This window comes from Oncorhynchus mykiss, chromosome 28, assembly GCF_013265735.2.
Source record: "Oncorhynchus mykiss isolate Arlee chromosome 28, USDA_OmykA_1.1, whole genome shotgun sequence".
Lineage (NCBI taxonomy): Eukaryota > Metazoa > Chordata > Actinopteri > Salmoniformes > Salmonidae > Oncorhynchus > Oncorhynchus mykiss.
The window spans coordinates 37672275-37695351 of record NC_048592.1 but is presented as its reverse complement, the minus strand read 5'-3'; the positions used below and the strand labels follow the sequence as shown (position 1 = coordinate 37695351).

At 40.8% G+C, this 23077-nt stretch overlaps 1 protein-coding gene across 1 annotated transcript; it reads right to left on the bottom strand.

Moving 5' to 3' along the window:
• Positions 1-720: 720 nt before the first annotated feature.
• Positions 721-20534, bottom strand: LOC110509125 (myosin heavy chain, fast skeletal muscle). The gene is made up of 39 exons (XM_021590094.2): positions 20307-20534; positions 19817-19960; positions 19422-19578; positions 19178-19205; positions 18200-18308; positions 17981-18073; positions 17772-17832; positions 17028-17126; positions 16578-16681; positions 16185-16323; positions 15837-15955; positions 15529-15678; positions 15261-15431; positions 14731-15034; positions 14520-14584; positions 14339-14426; positions 14111-14228; positions 13819-13942; positions 13254-13390; positions 11157-11412; positions 10721-10963; positions 10220-10396; positions 9978-10123; positions 9713-9803; positions 9011-9400; positions 8763-8889; positions 8455-8573; positions 8136-8332; positions 7830-8013; positions 7531-7696; positions 5744-5868; positions 5105-5413; positions 4713-4916; positions 4481-4606; positions 4157-4327; positions 3759-3863; positions 3568-3663; positions 1130-1261; positions 721-839 (listed from the first exon to the last, which is right to left on the bottom strand). Exons 1-39 carry the CDS (start codon positions 20520-20522, stop codon positions 819-821), a joined length of 5811 nt encoding a protein of 1936 aa, XP_021445769.1. The 5' UTR covers positions 20523-20534; the 3' UTR covers positions 721-818.
• Between the last annotated feature and the right edge of the window lie 2543 nt (positions 20535-23077).

The following is a 23077-nucleotide window of genomic DNA, read 5'->3' as shown; positions in this document are numbered from 1 at the left end:
ATATTCATTAATTAAACTTTGGATTATTAAAACTTGATACATTAATAAATCATTATCCTGGTTGCTTCCCTTTTCCACTGCATTTCAGATGACTATACTATAGTGATTCCTTTAGAAACCTAGGACAAACTGTTTTAAAGAGGCCACACAATGTCATCAATATGCTAACTTTGATTATTTCTCGATTATTATTATTTTTTAATTCTTTTAGATCCACATTTGTTATACATGTCAACATCCTCCATCCGTTTACTAAGAACAGGAAGCAAACTGATTGGACGGCTGTTAGAGCCAGCAAAGGGAGCTTTACTATTTATAGTGGAATTAAAGGGTTTAAAAAAAACAAACAATGCCTCTCTATCTCACCTAGTTGTTTTGTTCATGTCAACGTTTTTAAATGTACTGTATGTCAATTGTAAAGTTTTTTTTCTCCAATAAATATCTTTGTTATCTGTCAGACCCCCTGGAAGACGAGCTGTCGCCATTTGAAGTTGGCTAATGACAATCCCAATCAATTCTAAAGGTCTATGAATTTGATAGTGGTTACATTTCTCCAGCCTCACCCTCAGCTGTTTACAAAAAAAAGGTGACACCTTAAATTCGTTGGGTTGACCACATCGTTGTGGTTGGAATCCCAGATTGCACCTTAAACTAAAGTACAATATTTGTATGATATGAAACAGCTATTAGCTGAGTAATGAGTCCACAGTCACAAAGGAAGTGTATGTAAGCCGACATGTTTTTAATCGAAGCTCATTTTCACCATGAAAATCATATTTTATGCAACACAGGAAAATGATGTAAGACTTTGGTTTTGTTTATTCAGCAACTTCTTTGCCCTGTAAGGAAGACAGAAAGAAATGAATGGATGAGTATTAATTATGAACATGTTAGAGATATTAGAGCATTAAATGGCTCAGTGCTGAGCTTTGATTTTCAATTTTGAAGAACCAGCTTAGTTTGAATGAATCTATTTTAACCCTACCTGAAATGTGATTCTTAGAGATCTTAAATACATTTTAGTGAGTGTAAAAGGTCAGTATTGACCTCTGAGAAGACTATCATAGGTGGTGTTGATGTGGACATATTTGAACATGAGTCAGGTATAGGTTTAGCAGCAGCTCCGTACCTTTCCAGTGTCGCGGGCCTTGGCTCTGAGCTTGTTGACTTGAGACTCAGCGATGTCAGCACGCTCCTCAGCCTCCTCCAGCTCATGCTGAACCTTCCTGAACTTAGACATGTGGCCGTTGGCTTGTTCCTCCTGGGTGCGGAAAAGAGAGGGAGAGCATAAAATCAGCATTCAAAGTTTGAATCTTCAGGTAGCAAATTAATATTATTTTTTTCTTAATTAAGGTATTTCAATGCTTTTTGTTGTTGACAGATTTAGGATAACAATGTATATAGGGAGATAGAGGATCCATCAGAGAGAATGAGTGGTGAAATGGGGGATCAAACCACTGCCTCCGGGGGTGTTCAGTGTCTAAAACAAGTATTCACACCCCCTTTTATTGTGTTACAAATTGGGATTAAAATGGATTTAAATTAAAGTTTTTTTGTTCAATGATCTATACAAAATACTCTGGAATGTCAATGTGGAATTTAAAAAATTATTCATGAAAAATAAAACACTAATATATCTGGACTAATTTGTTTTCACCCCCCCCTGAGTCAATACATGTTATAAACATATTTTTGGGTAAGTTTTCTAAGAGCATTGCACACCTGGGTTGTGCAATTTTTAAAAATCTAAATGTGTTTATTCGCAGAAATGCCTTCTGGAACATGTGAACTTTCATGTACCTTAATAGCAAACTTCTATATGCCATCTGTAAATACAAATAAATAGTTAAATTACGAACCTAGTTGGTTTAGCCACGGAAAAAGTCAGGAACCTTCCCGCTAGCCATGATTGGCTGAGATTATGGATGGGCTGTACATGCTGAGAGATGAGTTCTGATTGGTTTGCCATGTAGCATGCTTCTGTCTATAACATGAGCTGCTCAGTATGTGTAGATAATCCTTGCTACTGTGGCTTTTTTGAAAGATATAACATTAGCCATGGAGAACTGCAAAAGTGTTGCTACTGCTATCAACAACATTGCTGTCCTGAACCTAGTTGGTTATCTTTAGCTACCTGCAGATTCATACTACAGCATTTCATGCATGGTGGCTAGCAATGTCAATCAGTCTGTAGTGATAGTAGTATGGTTTGGGATTATGGGTCATTGTTTGGCTAGCTAGCTAGCTACATGTCTAAACAAAAGACTCCACTATTGTATTTCATGAACACGTATACATGTCGAGACACTAGTGACCCAACCACTTATCTAGATGTGGCTGGAGGGTGCTTATTGCATTTCTTTCATATGACCCATCAATTTAGACAAGTGCGTCTGGGTTAGCATCATCTAATAATTATAAAATAATTATAAAATATATTTTATCTGGACACTTTCTATTTTTGATATTGCTATATTGCAAATATGCCAGTAACCATTACACTGTACCATTTACACCTTATGTAACCTGTGCATGTGACAAATAAACATATCTTTTATTTGATATAGTGTATGTTTTCCAAAGTCGGTAATGTGAAGAACAACATGACCTGCACCAAAGTCAGATTAGGATATAGGCCAAGTACTAGATTAAGTGTATTTTTACTACTACTTTCTGCTACTACTTTTACCACTTTTAGTCTTGAAATCTTTGGTTGTTTACTACACTACCGTATTCACTCTGTTTAGCACATGGTCTCACATGTGAATCCTTAAAGAGATGGGTGGGGTTCAGAGGGTGTGAACAATGCTGAATGGGTGTAGACAAAGAGCTCCCCTGTATGTGTACCTAGACATTCAAGGGGCCATTTTCTCAATAGTTGGGTTACAGGTTTATCACCTTTCAAATCATATTTACTTTCACATTGTTCCTCAACTGCAATGTATGATACACTACTTGTATCCTACTTGTATCCAATTTTCTAGTCAGTGTGACATTGTGGATTATCTTGTGTAGAACAATGACAACAACATTACAATTAAATTAATTTCAATCCCACTTTCTAACAGTGAAAATAAATCCAAAAGGGGTGAATAATTATGAGAGGCACAGTGTGTGATTCAGGGGTGGTCGCACTACCATTAAACCAGTCCCCAGCACACTACTGCCACTAGACCAGCCCCCAGTACAGTACTACCACTAGACCAGCTCCCAGTACAGTACTACCACTAGACCTACCACTAGACCAGCCCCCAGTACAGTACTACCACTAGACCAGCCCCCAGTACAGTACTACCACTAGACCAGCCCCCAGTAGAGTACTACCATTAGACCAGCCCCCAGTACAGCCAATTAATATTCAACCCCGTCACCTTTAACTTGGTGACACATAGACATAGGAGGCGCTCAGTGATGTGCATAATTTCTTCAGAAATGACTTGCACTATCAATTGAGTCATTGTTTACTGATGCGCAGTAGTAAAACTGAATTCAAATTTGAATGTCTAGTAAGGACTTTTTGGGGGGGAATGTATGCTTTCAAAGTATTTGACAAAGTTTGTGACTCACCGCTTCCTCAGCCTGCCTCTTGTAGGCCTTGACTTTCATCTGCAGCTTATCTACCAGGTCCTGAAGTCTGACAACATTCTTCTTATCCTCCTCAGTCTGTGGGACAAGATCAAAGAATCAATGCCCCATAGTTTTATACACAAACCTGTCTGTGTTGGTGTCAAGTTTGGGAAGAAGGCACTTTCTGTTACCTGGTAGGTGAGCTCCTTGACTCTGCGCTCATACTTGCGGACTGCCTTGATTGAGTCTGCACCTCTTCTCTGCTCGGCCTCCACCTCATTCTCGAGCTCACGCACCTTTGTGGAAGAAATTAACACAGGAATTTTTTTGAGGTGGTGAAATCAGATGTAACAAATCTTAGTACAACAGAGGTATATTCTTCTACCCAGTCAACGAGGCACAATTGTTGTCTGTTCCTATGTATTTTCACAATTGTATTTGAAGGGATCTGTAATGATACAATGTCATTATCTATGTGGGTTATTGAGAGAAAGTCATTACACAAAGCTCCTGTGTATTTGCATGGTTAAATACATTTTAAATACATTAGTCATTCAATCCACCCTAATCCACCCTGCTGTTAACTCACCCTGGACTCCAGTTTCTGGAGCTGCTTCTTGCCTCCCTTCATGGCCAGATTCTCAGCCTCATCCAGACGGTGCTGCAGGTCCTTGACTGTGACCTCCAGGTTCTTCTTCATCCTCTCCAGGTGAGAGCTGGTGTCCTGTTCCTTCTTCAGCTCCTCAGCCATCATGGCCGCCTGGAATCGTAGTTTTTTAAATTTATGCACCAATTGGCACCAATCATAACGTCCTTCTGAGGACTTTGTTGTGGTATACCAGCTCAGCTATCCAACCATTGGCCCATGGATACAAATGAAGTGAATGTAATTGAATAGATCATAAGGACTCACATCAGTAATAGCCTTCTTGGCCTTCTCCTCTGCATTCCTGGCCTCCTGGACGATGTCTTCGACCTCTCCCTGCACCTGCACCAGGTCAGACTCCAGCTTCTTCTTAGTGTTCAGAAGGCTGGTGTTCTGAAGGAGTTAAAACATTTTTTTGACTATCTAGAGAACTTTCAGGTCACAAGGCAGAAATGGTATGCCTGGTTGAATTTCATTCGAAATGGCTTTTGACCCATACCTGGGAGTGCAGCAGTCCAACACGCTCGCTGGCGTCTACCAGCTCAGTCTCAGCCACTTTGCGGCCTCTCTCCGCCTGCTCCAGAGCAACTCTCAGCTCCTCGATTTCAGCCGCCATCAGACCGTTCCTACGCTCCACCATGGCTGCCTGCTCCTTCATATCATCTGCGACGCGAACAGCGTCATCAAGGTGCAACAGGGCATCCTGGGGTTCACAATGACATGGGTTCATTAGGATTTGTGGAAGTAGAGGTGATTGGGTCATTGATTTAAATGCTCCTTGGTAAGAACTTCCCAATATCCTTACCTGTCTACAGCATACTAGTAAACGCTATTGAAATTCCTCTTTATTTTCTACAGATTCACAAACAAATCTCTCCCCAGTCCCTTTACCTTGAGCTGTCCCTGGACGTTCCTCAGCTGTTTCTGGGCCTCAGCTGCCTGCCTGTTGGCGTGGCTAAGCTGGACCTCCATCTCGTTCAAGTCTCCCTCCATCTTCTTCTTCACCCTCAGGGCATCATTCCTGCTCCTGATCTCAGAATCCAGGGTGCTCTGCATGGAGTCCATCATCCTCTGGCTGTTCCTCTTGATCTGCTCCATCTCCTCGTCCTTCTCAGCCAGCTTCCTGTCCACCTCACCCTTGATCTGGTTCAGCTCCAGCTGCACACGCAGAATCTTGGATTCCTCGTGCTCCAGTGTTCCCTGGACAAAGAGAAGCAGTCAGGCCAATTGTGTTCAATACATTTGGATGTGTATAAGCCAAGGAATTAAATATATATGACTACAATAAACACCAATACAGGGAGTGTGGGACTGTAGCTGGCGTTGGCTAGTGTACCACTTTAGTTGGACTTTTTTGTATATCGCATCTTACATTTGTGTGACTGTCCTTGTCTATCAGTGTTTTGTTATTTGTTGTCTTGTGTTTTTTGTGGACACCAGGAAGAGTAGCTGATGCTTCTGCAAAAGCTCATGGGGATCCAAATGATCAAATGAACACTGCTTTTCCCATCAAACAGCTGTAGATTGTACCTCAGCCTCCTCCAGAGCGGTCTGGATCTCAGACTTCTCTGTCTCCACGGTCTTCTTGGCCTTCTCCAACTCATGGATGCTCTTGCTAGTCTCTCCGATCTGCTCAGTCAGGTCAGAGATCTCCTCTGCACACACAAACACAGGAGCAGTTTAGACTTGGGAGATATTCAGTGGATACCACCAATACACTGAAGTTGACATTGAATCAATTAATCAGAATTTCAAATGGTCTTGCAAATCTAACTGTCACGTCTTCAGCAAAATTAATGCAGTTTACACAGTTTTAAAAACATAACAATACATTCACAGACTGTGTGCCCTCTGACCCCTACTCCACCACTTCCACATATCTACAGTACAACATCCATGTGTACATGTGTGTATAGTGCATATGCTCGTGTGTGTGTGTGTGTATGTGTCTGTGCCTATTTTTGTGTTGCTTCACGGTCCCTGCTGTTCCATAAGGTGTTTTTTTAGTCTGTTTCTTAATCTAATTTTACTGCTGCATCGGTTACTTGATGTGGAATAGAGTTCCATGTACGCATAGCTCTAATTAGTACTGTGAAATAGAGTTCCATGTAGTCATAGCTCTAATTAGTACTGTGCACCTTCCATAGTCTGTCGGACTTGGGGACTGTGAAGACATGTCTTGTGTGGTATGCATCGGTGTATTCATGTCAATAACTCTCATAAATACAAGCAGTGATGAAGTTAATCTCTCCTCCACTTTGAGCCAGGAGAGATTGGCATGCATATTATTAATGTTAGCTCTCTGTGTGCATCCAAGGGCCAGCAGTTACTGTAGTAGCTGACGTGTGTAGTTTGAGTTTCTGCAAACATAGACACTAGCTTTACTCAAAGCCAGTTGCATGTCGTTAGTAAAGATTGAAAAAAGTAATGGGCCTGGATAGCTGCCTTGGGGAATTCCTAATTCTACCTGGATTATGTTCCATTAAAGAACAGCCTCTGTGTTCTGTTAGACAGGTACCACTTTATCCACAAGAAAGCAGGGTTTATGAAGCCATAACACAAGTTTTGCCAGCAGCAGACAATGATCGATAATGTCAAAAGCTGAAGTCTAACAAAACTGTCCCTACAATCGTTTCATCATCAATTTCACTCAGCCAATCATCAGTCATTTGTGTAAGTGCTGTCCTTGTTGAATGTCCTTCTCTATTAGCATGCTGAAAGTTTGTTGTCAATTTGTTTACAATAAAATAGCATTGTATCTGGTCAGCCACAATTTTTTCAAAAGGTTTACTAAGGGTTGGTAACAGGCTGATTGGTCGACTATTTGAGCCAGTTAAGGGGGCTTAACTATTCTTAGAAAGTGGGATGACTTTTGCTTCCCTCCAAGCCTGAGAGCACACTTTCTAGTAGGCTTAAATTGAAGATGTCGAACATTGTCCACTATTATCCTCAGTAATTTTCCATCCAGATTGTCAGACCCCGGTGGCTTGTCATTGTTGATAGAGAACAAAAAAAACATCACCTCTTCCACACTAACTTTACGGAATTGAAAATTACAGTGCTTGTGTTTCATTATTTGGTCAGATATACATGGATGTGTAGAGTCAGCATTTGTTGCTGACATGTTACATCTAAGTTTGCTGATCTTGCTAATGAAAAAATCATTAAAGTAGTTGGCATAAATCTTTGGATTGTTCAAGTCGAAATCATAAAGTAATTATAATACTGTTTTAAAATGGTGTTGATGATTACAGTTCCCTCCATTTTCAAAACACTATTCAAACATGAGCCCAATAGAGATTCTGTCAAATGCTCACGTTGCAGGTTCTTGTTCTCTCTCTTCAGAGTCTCCAGATGATCCAGAGCCTCCTCGTAGGAGTTCTTCATCTTGAAGAGTTCAGTGCTCATTGAGCGAACCTCCTTCTGAGCTCCTTCCAGCTCAGCCTGGCCCTCCTCATACTTCTGCTTCCACTCTGCCAGAACCTAGGGAAATCAATGGGATTTTCTTTAGATCTTGATGAAGAGTTTTGAATCAGAAATATGCTACAATTATTCTGCATTTGATCATATAGCAGACAGAAAATATCACTCTAGGTTGAGAATTATTAATGTTCACCTTGTCAAAGTTCCTCTGCTTCTTGTCGAGGTTGGCAGCCATTGCGTTGGCTCTCTCAACGTCAATCATGAGGTCCTCCACCTCTCCCAGCAGCCTCTGCTTGGTCTTCTCCAGGGAGGCGCACTTGGAGTTGGTTGCCTCAATAGTCTCCTCAGCATCCTGCAGACGCTGGGCCAGCTTCTTCCTGTTGTATGACAGAATGTGTACAAATGTTAAAATACTTAGCAAAATAATAATTTCTTAGAGCCCCCTACGGCCCTCACCATCCACACCGTATATGAGTTTTTGCTGTTCCGTGCGACTCACTTGGCCTCCTCCAGCTCTTCTGTGCGCTGGATGGCATCAGTTTCATACTTAGTCCTCCACTGAGCCACCTCACTGTTCGCCTTGGACATGCCGCGTTGCAGCTCTGCCTTGGCCTCCTGCTCTTCCTCAAATTGCTCTCTCAGGAGGTCACAGTCATGGCGGGCAGACTGGACACCGTGGGCCAGTGCATTTTTAGCCTGTGAGAGAGAAAGTGAAAGACAAGGAGAGATAAGAGAGATAGTTAAACAAATTACAGTAAAAGTCTCAGAGGGTGGCGTAGTCACTGTCTAAACTATGTAGTTCATTTTGAGTTCCTTACCTTGACCTCCTCCTCAATCTGCCTCTTCAGCTCCTCCACCTGCTGGGTGAAGGCCTGTTTGCTTCTGGTCAGCTGAGTCACCAGGGCTTCCTTCTCCTCCAGCTGGCGGCCAAACTCACCTGCAGGAACAGAGGGACATCTTGTTAATTGGGTCTCTGTTCTCTCAGATTGAAAATTGATTTTAAGGTATCGCAGGGCAATGTTAGGTGTGAAACTGTGGAATATACTATCTGGATACATCCCCAATACAAGTTATTGTGTTTTACTGAAGAATTAATTGGTTTGTTGTTCATTGTTGATGATGGTACCATTTTCTGTTAGGAGTCTGGCCCTCTGTCCACCGATGTCGTTGATCTGGCGAACATTCTCCTCATTCTTGGTCTTGATCTCGCTCAGCTGGTCCTCAAGAGTACGGCACATCTTCTCCAGATTGCCCTGTTAGTGAAACATGTTCCATCATTACTTTATATATGAGACTCCTGTCAACTTCAGTTCACTTGAATGGTAATGTAGTTGACCCTCCTCAACACTGCTTGATCAAAACATCACTACTCACCTTAGCCTTGGCGATGGCCTCCATGTTGCTGGAGAGGTCATCAATCTCCATCTTGTACTCACTCTTCTCCTTCTCCAGCTTCTGTTTGACACGCTGCAGGTTGTCAATCTGCTCCCCGAGCTCAGCCACACTGTCGGCCTGTTTCTTGCGCAGAGCGGCGGCTACGGACTCATGCTGCAGGGTGGACTCTTCAAGATCACGACGCAGCTTCTGGAACTCTGCCTCACGCTTCTTGTTCATCTCAATCTGAACAGAAGTGGCGCCTCCGGCCTCCTCCAGCCTCTCGCTGATCTCCTCAAGTTCCCTGGAGAGATCGGCCCTCTGCTTCTCAACCTTAGCCCTGGCAGCACGCTCAGCCTCAATTTCCTCCTCCAGCTCCTCAATACGAGCCTAGAACAGGGGGCAGGAGCAGGGAGGGATGAACACTACAATACAGTTGAAACAACTGAACCAAATAAATAATAAACAAAATAATAAGAGTCTGTGTATATTTTTCATAAATGTTAAAATGTGTTCATACAAAGCCAGTTTCACAAATATATTAAGTAGATGGTGTCCCATGCGGGAACCAAACTACAACAGTAAGAAGCACCATCTTGCAACCTTCAAGCCACCAGGAAAAATGTGTGATACCAGAATATTTTTTAGGAGATGTTTCAGGTGTGTTCTTTCCTGTACTGGAGCTTAGGTCCTGTACTGTACCTGGAGTTCCTTGATCTTCTTCTGTAGCTGAGCTCCCAGAGACTGTTCATCCTCTATTTTACTGAGGAGCTGGGATGTCTCAAACTCCTTCCTAAGAAACACAAACACGGACATTTTCAAACACATTTTGGGTAGAAAAGTGTAAAGAGAGAGTATTATACGAATCACATGCAAATGTTAATTCATATTTACAAGAATTAGACAAGAACAACCGTTCATTTGCTCAATATTGCAGGTAAAATTGCAGTAATTTGTTTTTGTTTACTTCTTGATTTTCTCATCAGACTGCTGCTTGTCATTCTCCAGGTCCATTATGGACTCCTGGGCCAACTTCAGATCTCCCTCCAGCTTTCTCTTGGCTCTCTCAAGGTCCATACGGAGCTTCTTCTCTTGCTCCAGAGAACCCTCAAGCTACAAGATAAAAACAAATGTATTTTTCAAATCTAAACAACAGAAGATAATAACATCTTACACACTATCATGGCCAAAATGTCTAAATCCACTCACGTCGTCCACTTGCTGTTCCAGCTTGGTCTTGGCCTTGGTCAGAGTGTTGACTTTGTCCTCCTCTGCCTGCAGGTCATCCAGTGTCTGCTGGTGGGCCTCTTGGAGGGCTTTCTTCTCCTTGGTCAGCTTGGCAACACTCTCATCCAAAGACGCCATCTCCTCTGTCAGGTTTTTAACCTAAAAACCGCCACCACATAATTAGCCTTTTGTTACTTTACATGGGAGATTTAGTTTCATACGTATTGCATTAATTTAATTCAGATTAGAAATGTGTCAACAGGTACTGTTCTATAGATTCAACACTAGATGGAGGTGTACTCCATGCCAGTGTACTGAATGGAAGTTATAAACGAGGGGCAGCTGAACATACAATAAATGTGGGGAGTACCACTATTCTACTATTTTGTGTCTTCATGTTTCCGCCACCCACAATACATCTGGAATTCCATTTCTATGTTTTGAGTTGATTGAGGTTTGGGTTATTGTTTGGTTAAACAAGACCTTGTTTTCAGTGGCGTGCTTCTCCTTCTCCACTTTGGCCAGGGTGAGCTCCAGGTCATCAATGTCCTTCTTCAGCTCAGAGCACTCATCCTCCAGCTTCCTCTTCTTGGCAGTCAACTCAGCATTCATCTCCTCCTCATCTTCCAGCCTCTCAGCCGTCTCTTTGAGTTTGGCCTCCAGCTGGATCTTGCTCTTGATGAGTCCCTCACACCTTTCCTCAGAATCGTTCAGATTCTCTGATTCCTGATTTCAGAACAGGACAAATATTTGCAGACTCACGTTGTTTATCAAAATATAGACTTGATTTAGTCATAGAGGTCAGAGCAAATCAACATTCATGAAATATGTATTTAACATGGGCAATAAAAAAAATGGTGCTCATTTGTGTATTCATGTGTATGAAAATATGACCTTAGGAGGATAATTTCTCACTCACAGATGCAACTTGGAGTGCCAGGTCGTTCTTCTCTTGCAGAATGGACACCATCTTCTCCTCCAACTCCTTCTTCTTGGCCAGAGCCTTCGCCAGGTCTGTTTTCATCTTGTCAAAGTTCTCCTTCATGTTGGCCAGCTCCTTCTCCGTTTCAGCGCTCTTCAGCAGGGGCTTGATCTTGAAGTACACCTTCATCCATGGCCAGGTTTTCACATTCATGAATGAACGGATGTTGTACTGGATGGTGAAGATGGCATCTCTGGTCGACAGAGAGGATAGAGTGACATGGTGAGTGACAAGGCCCAGTGCCGTCAAAAACATGATTGTCCTCTGTTTTATATATATTTCCACACTATGAGTTTGGAATAATACTCTGAAATTGTGAAGATTATGGTAATGCCCTTTTAAGTGTAAGCTTTGTTTGAAATGATTGCCTGAAATTGGTAATGTAATCTAGTTAATAGACAAATAAGAAAGAGCTTTACAAACCCCTTTGCCAATAACAGATAGTTTTCAATTTTTTCGCCTCCCCACTTTTCACCTCCCCCCAGACAGTCATAGATAAATTCTTGCTTGAGAAATTGCTCTTTGCTAAGAAGCTATTTTTGTTTGTTTTCAATTAATTTGGGGTAGGTGGCTGCATTTGACATCCAGATGAAAAGCGTGCCCAAAGTAAACTGCCTGTTACTCAGGCCCAGAAGCTAGGATATAGAAAACACTCCAAAGTTTCTAAAACTGTTGAAATAATGTACAGAACTAATTTGCCAGGCAAAACCCCGAGGACAAACCATACAGGGAAAATGGGTTTCTATGGGACTCCATTATTATTTATTTTTATTTTTTTACCTTTATTTAACTAGGTAAGTCAGTTAGGAAAAAATTATTATTTTCAATGACAGACTAGGAACAGTGGGTTAACTGCTTGTTCAGGGGCAGAATGACAGATTTATACCTTGTCAGCTCGGGGATTTGAAGTTGCAACCTTCCGGTTACTAGTCCAACACTCTAACCACTAGGCTACCCTGCCACCCCATGAACCTGGTTGCAGTTCCTACGGCTTCCACTAGATGTCAACAGTCTTTAGAAATTGTTTGATGTTTTTCTTTTGAGAAATGAAGAAGTAGTGCTATTCATTGTAAGTGTCACTCCAGGTGGACTCTACTGTTTTGCTATGCGCGCTTCACATTGTTTTTATCCGGTATTAGAAACAGTTTATTCCATCTTAAAATGTATTGATGATTGAGGTTGGATTAAGAATGTTGTTTGAAATGTTTAGACCAAGTTTACAGGTAACTTATTAGATACTTTGTAGGCGTGTTGGGCGAGTTGAAACCGGTGTATTTCTGAATCAAACGCAGCAAATAAATTGACATTTTTGGGACATAAAGAAGGACTGAATGGTGAGCATAATATACAAGGAATTTCTCAAAGCTGCTAATGAGAACCTTGACGACACCCACCTAGGTAGAGACCCCCACCTAGGTAGTGGCAGTGCTGGCAACATTAGCAGCAGTAACCCATGGGGATGGCTTCACACTCAGACAATCAGAGAGGGGGCATATTGCCCTGGCAGGACAAAATAATTGAATGGTCTGACTGCATCGAGGTGCTTGGTTAATAAATGGTCACAGCTGGGTTCAGGACTATGTGAAACATCACACCACAGTTGAAAAATATATGGCTAAATCCAATGAGGGGAGGGATGTTAGGGGGAAAGAATAAAGAAGCTAAATATATATATATATATATATATATATATATATATATATGTTTTAAATATATATTATATTAAATATGGGGGATTGGAAATTATGTAGACAATTACAATGATGGAAGCCACAATCTATGCACAATATTAATGCTGATCTACCCCCCCCCCCTCCCACTCCCCAAAAAATACAAAATAATGAATGGGTAAATATCACCAATATAAAAGACAACTGAACAGCTTTGCCAAATCCCAAACTGCAGCACTAATAGAACATTATAAGACCTACTTTCTCATTCTGATCAACTCACAGCATATACAGTATGTGATCATAATGCATTACATTCAGGTGGTTCACAGAAAGCTTTGCCAAGATGTCTACTCTTCCTCACCTCCTCTCCATCATCTTGGTGAACTCTTTTCTCATGAGGAATCCACGGCTGAGAGCCTGGACCATGCCGATCAGAACGGCCAGCTTCTCATCTCTCATCTCCTCCAAGACACCCAGCAGACCGGCTTTGAAGAACACCTGAGACACAGGTCAACATGGCCATTGGAACCAGATTCAGATGGTGACAGATAGAAAGGGTTGGATCAGAACAGGGGAACAACATCACTAGATTCATTTGAACAACATAAATATTGCAATTCTTACAAACACACCATGAAATAGCTTGTTTAAAAGTTGTAAGTTATTGCAGAGGTGTAGATGAATAATGTACACAGATACAGATAACTGAAGCCATACCACTCTAACACAATACACATGATAATGAGTTGAGTTTCTATACTTCTCCATCTTTTGAAGAAAGAAAAAAGGATGGATAACCAACTGGTAAGATGCTTTTGTTATGTACCTGACATCGACACACCGGTGCGTCAAACGACTCTAGGGGTTTAAATTATCATTGAAGTTCTTTTTTTGTTGTCAGATTTTGCTGGGGGTATTTGACTGACCTTGGTGTGTCCAAACTTGTAATCGTCGTGATTTATATCAATGGACCCAAGCAGCTTCTCAGAAGCCTTCTTGTTGTCCATGAACTGGCCCTCAGGGATGACACTGGCATTCAGTACTTTGTACCTGAATGACGAGACATTTTTAACACGTCAAGTTGTAATAGGTTGGTTATATCACATAAAAAGTAAGCCTATTCTGATGCTGCGAATGCCCTTGGAGCAGATCGTTCTGTGGTTGTGTGTGTGTTGTATGTTGTGTGTGTTGTGTGCATGTGTGTTTGCATGAGTGTACCTCTGCTTGAAGTCAGCATAGATGATTCTGCTGGGGAAGCCCTTTCTGCAGATCCTGATACCCTCCAGAACACCATTACACCTGAGCTGGTGGATAACCAGGAAGTTCTCCATCAGACCTGGAAAAACAAACCATGTCTCTTTAATACTTATTAACAGATTAAAGGATTGTTAAGGTTACTGACACTGTATTGATAAAATGTAATATTCAAGTCAATATTTATTGTACCTGGAGTCTTTGACTCGTTGGGGATCAGGCAGCGCACAAAGTGAGGATGAGTGCTCCTCAAGTTGGTCATCAGCTTTTGTAAGTTCTCCTGGAAGAGGGTTACAAACCATTTTCTCAGAAATTATTTATGGTAATCAATGCTCCTTTTGGAGGACTGAATATACACATTTCAAAAGCTCACCCTGAACTGGGACGACACAGTCTGCATGGAGCCACCCTTCTTCTTGCCTCCTTTCTTGGTTGTATCTGTTCACATGTAAGTAAGTAAAAGATCATTAGAAATAAGAGAATCAAATGCTGCCAATGAGATTGTGAAAAATAACAACTATTGACTTTAAAAACAATGTGGGTCTGAATTGTAACAGGTGCATTTGATGTGATGCTAGTCTTACCCTCAGGTGGGGCAGCAGGATACAGGGTAGCCATCAGTTTGACTGAGGACTTCCCGTACATAAGAAGAACTGATTCGTTCAGGGGGTCCTTGTTCTTCTCCAGCCAGCCAGTGATGTTGTAGTCCACAACGCCGGCATAGTGCACCAGGGAGAAGTGGGCTTCTGCCTTGCCTTTGGCAGGCTTGGGCTTCTCATATGCCTTGGTTTTGCCAAGATGCTGATCGTTCAGCTTGTTCTTGAAGGTAGTGTCTGAAGCCTTGGGGAACATGCACTCCTCTTCAAGGATGGAGAAGATGCCCAATGGCTTTACAAAAAGAGATGTATATCAAATTAGTGATTTTACATTTAGGATCACATTTATTTCTTTAGTAAACATCATTTTATAGGATTATATTCATTTAGGGGTCATAATAGGAAACATATTGAGTTCTCAACAGTCAGATATGTTGTACCATTGTGTTAATATCTCTCAATGTGCTCATTATGAGCTTTGATGTTGCATCCTATTATAATCCTTACAGACAATTTACCTTCTCAATAAGCTCAATGCAGGCAGCCAAGTCCATGCCGAAGTCAATGAAGGCCCAGACGATTCCCTCCTTCTTGTACTCCTCTTGTTCCAGGACGAACATGGTGTGGTTGAAAAACTGTTGCAGTTTCTCATTGGTGAAGTTGATGCACAGCTGCTCCATGCTGTTGTACTGTTGATGGAATTTGAAAAGGGATAATTTCATCATCATACAAGGCTGTAATCCTTCTGAATCACAACTAATTGTCTTGTTCTGGTCTCATACTCACATCAAAGATCTCAAATCCGGCAATATCGAGCACACCGATATAGAACTGCCTTGGATTCTTGGTGTCCAACATCTCGTTGATACGGATGACCATCCACAAGAACATCCTCTCATAGATGGACTTGGCCAAAGCCATGACTGCATTATAAACCTTCAATGATAATGCCTCAAATTAATACATGATATATTGACCATGTCCAGTGATAAGGTTGGGAAAAACAACCTAAGTATTTATAAGAAGCAATGCAATTGTCCCCAAAATAATTAATGTTGTCAGAAAATGTTTGATGGTGTGTTTAACCGCCTTACCTGAGGCACAGTCTGTCCCTTGGTCACGTACTCGTTGCCGACCTTCACTCTGGGGTAGCACAGACATTTCAGCAACTCAGCTGAGTTCAGGCCCAGCAGGTAGCCGATTTTATCAGCCACTGGAGAGAAAACCAACAACAACAGATCGCTTGTTTCTGATGTCACACTGACAATATAGTTTGGTCAACTATTTTGATTTTAACCCACGCATATTATTTAAAATATTTTATGGGGTTTTGAGTTTGTATCTCCTGCCTGACTTTCATGTGGCACTGTCTGTCTTACGTGCTTGGGACTGGGAAAGGGACTAATGCTTTCCACATATTACGTCTTACGAGTGGGACTCACCCTCAGTGCCGTCTGGCTCGGCCTGCTCCTCACGCTGCTTCTGCTTGAATTTCAAGTTGCCATGGTGCATTACAGCTCCTGTCAGCTTGTAGATGGCCATTTTCTCATCGTTAGAGAAGCCCAGGATTGTAATTGCATCCTGGTATTAAACAGGAAGTACAACAGTGAAGAACTGAACGGTAGTTTGCTCAGTTACAGTACACTACCATTCTGTATTCAGTCCAGAACAAATGGGATGGTTAGAATGAACTGGCTTCTCAGTTCCACATGATTACTTTTGGCCAACACACTAGTATATGACAGCACAATATGAGTTTTATCAATGCATTCAGTGTGTATTGTGGTCCTACCCATTCCATGTCTAGAGTTTGGTTCACACTTTGTATCACTCACATCGGTGGCATCCAGCTCGACCTTGTCGTCAATGCTGGCCACACTGATCTGACCCTGGCTGATCATGGGGAAGTCGTAAGGGTTGGTGGTGATGAGTGTCATTTCTGTGGACAACAGAGAATGGCTTGTCAGTTAAATCACTGAGAATTCTGCTGTCCTACCTTTACAGTATCTCTCCCTCCTTTACTCAATAGATGGACTCAAGGATACATGCAGTATATAATGCATAGCATTAAAAGAGGGGGACTGATGCTCCTGGACTAGTGTATCACAGTGCATTACTTGATCTTTCCCATGAAAGACCTTGAAAGACCTGCCTCATGTTTAGATGCCTTGTTACCTTGGAAGTACTCATTATAATAATATTAACAGTGTGGACTAGGAAACATTTGAATAAGTTCCACAGATGGCGGTGGAAATAATTTCACCTTAACCTGTACTTTGCCTTACCAACTAGCTCAGGTTTGTGGTTGGTCATCATCTGGTAGAAGATATGGTAGCCTCTCTCAGCGGGCAGCTGGAAGGCCACTCTGGACTTCTCTAGTAGGTCTGAGAGAGAGAGAGAGCGAGAGAGAGAGAGAGAGAGAGAGATAACGATAACGATATAGATATAACGATATAGATATATAGATATAACTATATAGATATATAGATATAACGATATAGATATATAGATATAACGATATAGATATTACGTCTGATGATATGATCTCCCCAAAATGTTGTGTTTGAATTTAAAGAGATTCTCCGGTACTTGTGTATACTTCATAGCCAGTAGTTCATAGTTCCTAGTTCTGGAACTCTCACGAGTCAAAAGTGGTCCCTGACAATTACGTACTACCTCACATTGGTGCAGATATGAGGCACCAAGTCATTGCTCTATCTTTTGCTCTGTTGTGAGTGCAACTTGCTAGCTGTCTCTCAAATTGTGAAGGGCTGAAGCTCATTGGCTGAAACTTGAATTACTAAGGGGGCTGACCCACATGGGTGAACATTTTGAGAAAATGGCGCCACATAACTTCCAGAAAACATTTCCTGGCTAATTAAGGTAAGAGAGATTGTGCATGTATGAATTAAATATTGACACATCTAGTACAAAGCGGGAGGTTGAAAAAATGCTTGCTAGTCTTCAAAGTTCCACAGCATGTCTTTAAGGAAAGCATTTAGAAACAAAAGGAAGGAAAACCAACTCACAGGTCTCAATGTCAGCTTTAGCCAGTTTGCCTGCTTGGAAGTGAATCCTGATGAATTTACCCTGTAGTTGAGGCGGAAAGAAATAGGTCAACTAAATAAATCTAACATTTTACTTTGATAGACCCCTTGAAATGTTAAAACTATAGTGAACTACTGAAATTTTTCCACCCAATATAAGGTAACTTCCACAGTATGCCCTTCATACTTACAAAGCGAGACGAGTTGTCGTTCCTCACTGTCTTGGCATTACCATAAGACTCCAGCAGAGGGTTAGCTGCAATGATCTGATCTTCAAGAGACCCCTGATTGAGACAAACACAAGTTTCTCAGAAACTAGCAAACACTTTTCTTAAAACAGTATTCACCGCTTGAAAAACAAAGTTTACACAGCACACCAAAATTAAATTTGTTATAAAAGCACAACCAACCTGCATTTTGGTGGGGTCTACTTCCTTCTTGACACCAGAAACTGCAATGGTGGCAAAGTACTGGATGACACGCTTGGTGTTGACAGTCTTTCCTGCACCGGATTCTCCGCTGGTTAATATGACAGACGGGTTTGAGTGTAAGATTGGTTTTTGCTAATCTGCATTGACAAATACACTGTTCACCTGTTTTCTAACAAAAGTCAATTATTAACTAAATATTTCCACTCATTGGCTCATTATAACGCACAACCTAATCCAGTTATAATGTAATGTAATAACTGAACAGAAATATAAACGCGCCATGGAACAATTTCAATGAGTTACAGTTTATGTAAGAAATCAGTCAATTGAAATAGATGAATTAGACCCTAATCTATGGATTTCACATGACCGGGCAGGGGCGCAGCCATGGATGGGCCTTGGAGGGCATAGGCCCACCCACTGGGGAGCCAGGCCAAGCCAATCAAAATGAGTTTTTCCCCACAAAAGGACTTTTGTACAGACAGAAACACTCCTCAGGCTCATCAGCTGTGGCTGGTCTCAGAAGATCCCGCTAGTGAAGAAGCCGGATGTGGAGGTCCTGGGCTGGTGTGGATACGTGCTACACATGGTCTGTGCTTGTGAAACTGGTTGGACGTACTGCCAAATTCTCTAAAACAATGTTGGAGACTTATGGTAGAGAAATGAACATTCAATTATAAAAACATCTGCGGCAATGTGACAAAACGGCACATTCTTTATTGTCCCCAGTGGTTAGAGCATTGGACTAGGATCCGAAAGGTCGGAGGTGCACCTATGCAACGATCGTGTTGTTTAATCAGCTTCTTAATATGCCAATATGGTCCCATTCTTAATATTAGACCAACACTTTACATGTTGCATTTATATTTTTGTTCAGAATATTTTCATCACACCCAAGTCACACAACATATCAGAATAGAAACACTTAATCAAGTGAAATGATAGAAAACAACTTACGTAATCAGGACAGACTGGTTCTCCTTATCTGGAACCAAAAAACATGTTGCTTATTATAATCAATCAACATTTGGAGTACATCATTATATTCATAAGCATCATCATGAATTTCATTTTGGAATATCTTCCATTCAAGGCTAGGGAAATGAGAGATTCCCAGCAAACTGTTCTAACTTAGACTAGAAGACAGTAGATTCCATCCATGCATCCATCCATCCATCCATTTCTCCATGAGAGCTCGTACCAATCATCATGAACTGGAAGGCATTGTCAGAGACAGAGAAGATATGGGGTGGAGCCTCCATCCTCTTCTTCCCTCTGTAGGCGTTGACAACCTCTTCGTCGTACACAGGGAGCCACTTGTAGGGGTTCACCGTGGCACAGAAGAGCCCAGAGTAGGTCTGGATGAAAGGAATTTCAATTAGGAGATTAGCAAAGTTAGATGGACTTTTACCTGGATTTTATGTGAGGATGTGGGTGTACTATGGTATACTAATGTGGGTCTACTGTATTGGTATGTTTTGGTTTCTACTATTCATTTGAGTGTAGTACTTTATGTGGGTATTTCTCATGTTCATGCATGTAGGAATTTCTTATGTTCATTTACAGTATGTGTGTATGTTTATGCAGGTTTCTTACATAGATCATCCATGCTGCATAACGCTCTTTGAGGTTATACAACACAGAGGCTTCATTCAGGTAGGTCATCATGGCCATGTCCTCAATCTTGTCGTACTTAGGGGGGTTCATCTGGTAGATGTCTGCTTCTTTGAACTCTTTGTCCTGAAACAGTCAGAAATCTAGATTTCACACGGATCAAATTGGTCATGAATGTTTTTTTGCTGATTAAATACACGATAAATCTTTTAAAAAAATGCATACCCACATTTAATCCAAGTACTTTGTTAACACCCACTGACAAATACATGTGATTCTTGACTTGTCATTATCAATAATTCCATGCCAATTTTAAACAGCATCAATAAAAGTGTTTTATTTGAGGGTTATTTTCTGCTTTAAAAAAAGAACAAAGAAATGATTCTTAATCTTTTTTTGTTACTGATTTCATATTGGCTTTGTGATGTTTTTGATCATTTTAAAATGTCAATACTTTTCAGATAAGACTTACCATTGTAGTGCCGTCAGGATTTGTGACTTTGACAGTACACTTTCCCTCTGTCCTGCCAGTGATCAAGCCCTTAAGGTACAGCTCCTTGACATCTGTCACATAGCAGGCGTTCTTTGAATCAAAGGGTGCGGCTTGTGCCTCAATCCTCTCCCTCTCGGGTTTACGAAGGTACAAGGCAGCCTTGCCGTAGATTTTCATCTCCGCGTCCGTACTCATGGTGACGGTTCACTAGGAAAGAGATGAAACAAGAAACATGATTGACTCTGTGGTGCTTCCTCCAGAGTCAACAGAGTGAGCGGTACTGTATCTCACACAGAATATTGTCTCACCTTCTTTTTACCCCTCCTACAGATGTATTTGTACGTCTTGGAGGATCCTGTGAAACATTAGGCTGTTGTGAATAAGCATAGGTCTGAAGCCTTATCATTTAGCCCTCGAAGGACAATAAACATTTTGAACGGCATAATTCAACTCCATCATTACAGCCATGTCCAATTCAACTACAGATGCAACCATACACTTTCATTTTCCTAGTTGCAATTCACTTTACATTCTCTCAAGAATTCTAAAAAAGCAGCCCTGAAAACCCAGTTACATTCTAGACCACCCCCTCATTTTACAAAAAAGGGTGCAGTAATACCAAATTTTACTGTGAATGAAAGTTACACTTTACAATGAAAGTTACACCTTACAATTTAAGTGAAACACATTTAACTAAAACCTTTTAAATCAATGCCACTTGATTGCGTATTGTAAAATCTTACAAAAGACCAAAAAATGCTGAATTCAAACAATGCAGTTAGCTACTGCCTTAGATGCTGAGTGAAAATAGACTGTATGTACACACTAAGGAAGTGGAGAAAGTCTTACCACAGAGGAAGAAGGTATCAATCTGACTTATGAATGCTGGGGCCTCAGCCTCCTTATATCTGGTTGGAAGTGCCAACCAAGCAAAAGTTAATTATGGACCACTCTAGTAAAGGAAATGGATTGGATGAGAGGCCTCTGTGTGTCTGTGTCTCTCTAGTCCCACCCACTTCGAGGAGCACCACACTCCTTATTCTTTTACCATGGATTGTTCTAGACTATTTTGAGACCTTAAGGAGGATCAGGTTGCCTACTGCAGGAATGTCTACAAATGACGTGTCCATCTAACTTGCTCCTAGAGTAGAGCTCTGTGGCTGACCTTGAGCTGCTGTACATACTAAACATGTGCACACTGTAATTTACATAAATAAAATACAATTATTTAGTTTAGAACTTGACCTACTGGTTCCATGTAAATCTCAGACTGAGAAAAATGTGATCTCCCGCTATCTGCAAGTTTGGCCAATGGCATAACACCTCATTGACATGTAAATTCAACCAACCATTCTGAATACATAAATGTTAGAATACATACTTATCTTTAATATAATATAATATAAAATTTCACAGAATTTTACGTAAATGAGAGATGTCATAACTAGTAATTATGCCAATGTTTTAATAATCAAATTGATTCCAATAGTATTCCAAATTGATTCCAAATGTTCCTCAAATAGTGTAATGGAGTGAGTCCACGTTGCCCCCACAACCATTATAATTCTTTATAGAAAATATAATCTGACTTTATTTAGTTGAATATCAGTAATTAATTAATCCTTACCAATAACTATATATATTTTTTGAACCTCTCCTCACCTCATGCTTCTGACAGAGTTGGCCGTTACCTCACGCTTTTGCTCAGTTTGATTTATGACCCTGGTGAAACCATATCAAATAAATATTTAAAATCTAGAACAGACACATTTAGGCTTTTATATAGCTTATAGCACTGTTAACTCCGATGTGTAGTTATTCATCTACATTATGAAGATGCCGCAGGCGCTTTAAACAGTCCAGTCGGATTCTTACGACTTAAGGTTAGAGTTAAAATTCCGATGGCCCATAACACCGGTACACTATTTCATGACTCCTATCCACTCATATGGCTGAGAGAGATATAATATAGCTGCCTCAAATTTTCATGGCACTCTGAATGAAGTAAATCGCTTAGCAGCTGAGCAGGCTTCAATAAAACTGATATGAAATGAATAGGGGTGGCACTTAATACCAACGCCTTTGTAATAAATCATTTATCATTTATTATTAAATTGTTTATTCATCATTACTCACACATGTTAGTAAGCTAGTTATTCACACATTTATAAACACATTTGAATGTGTTTAATAATGATTTATGAGATCATTCATAAGATGTTAATTTAAGGCACCTATATAAACCATGTATTAATCGGCAGAACAAACTTGTCAGCTCAGGGATTCGATCTTGCGACCTTTCGGATCCTAGTCCAACGCTCTAACCACTAGGCTACCTGCCACCCCATGTATAGCCCCTTCAAAAAAAATAACCACTAATCCTGAAACAATTCATTTGTTTCTCCAAATTGGAAATTACATGTGAGATGCATCTTTAAGATTTGATGTACTAGTGTGATTTGTATTTGTTAAAAGACATAGGTTCTTGGTATGAAATCAAAATCAAAACTTTTAACAATAATTTTACAGCTTTTAATATCTAACATTTTCTGTGAAACACCTTCAATCAATTGCTGTGTAAAAGTTATTTATTTCCAATTGGTTCAGATGAATTAATGTGGCATTCTGATTATTTCAGATGCTGCGTTTCATTCCATCCCCCAACGAGCAAAATGAAGACGTCACAACGTTCTCCCAACTTATTAGCAACAACGTGACAATGTCCTGTATTAATAAAGTCACTGTTGGAA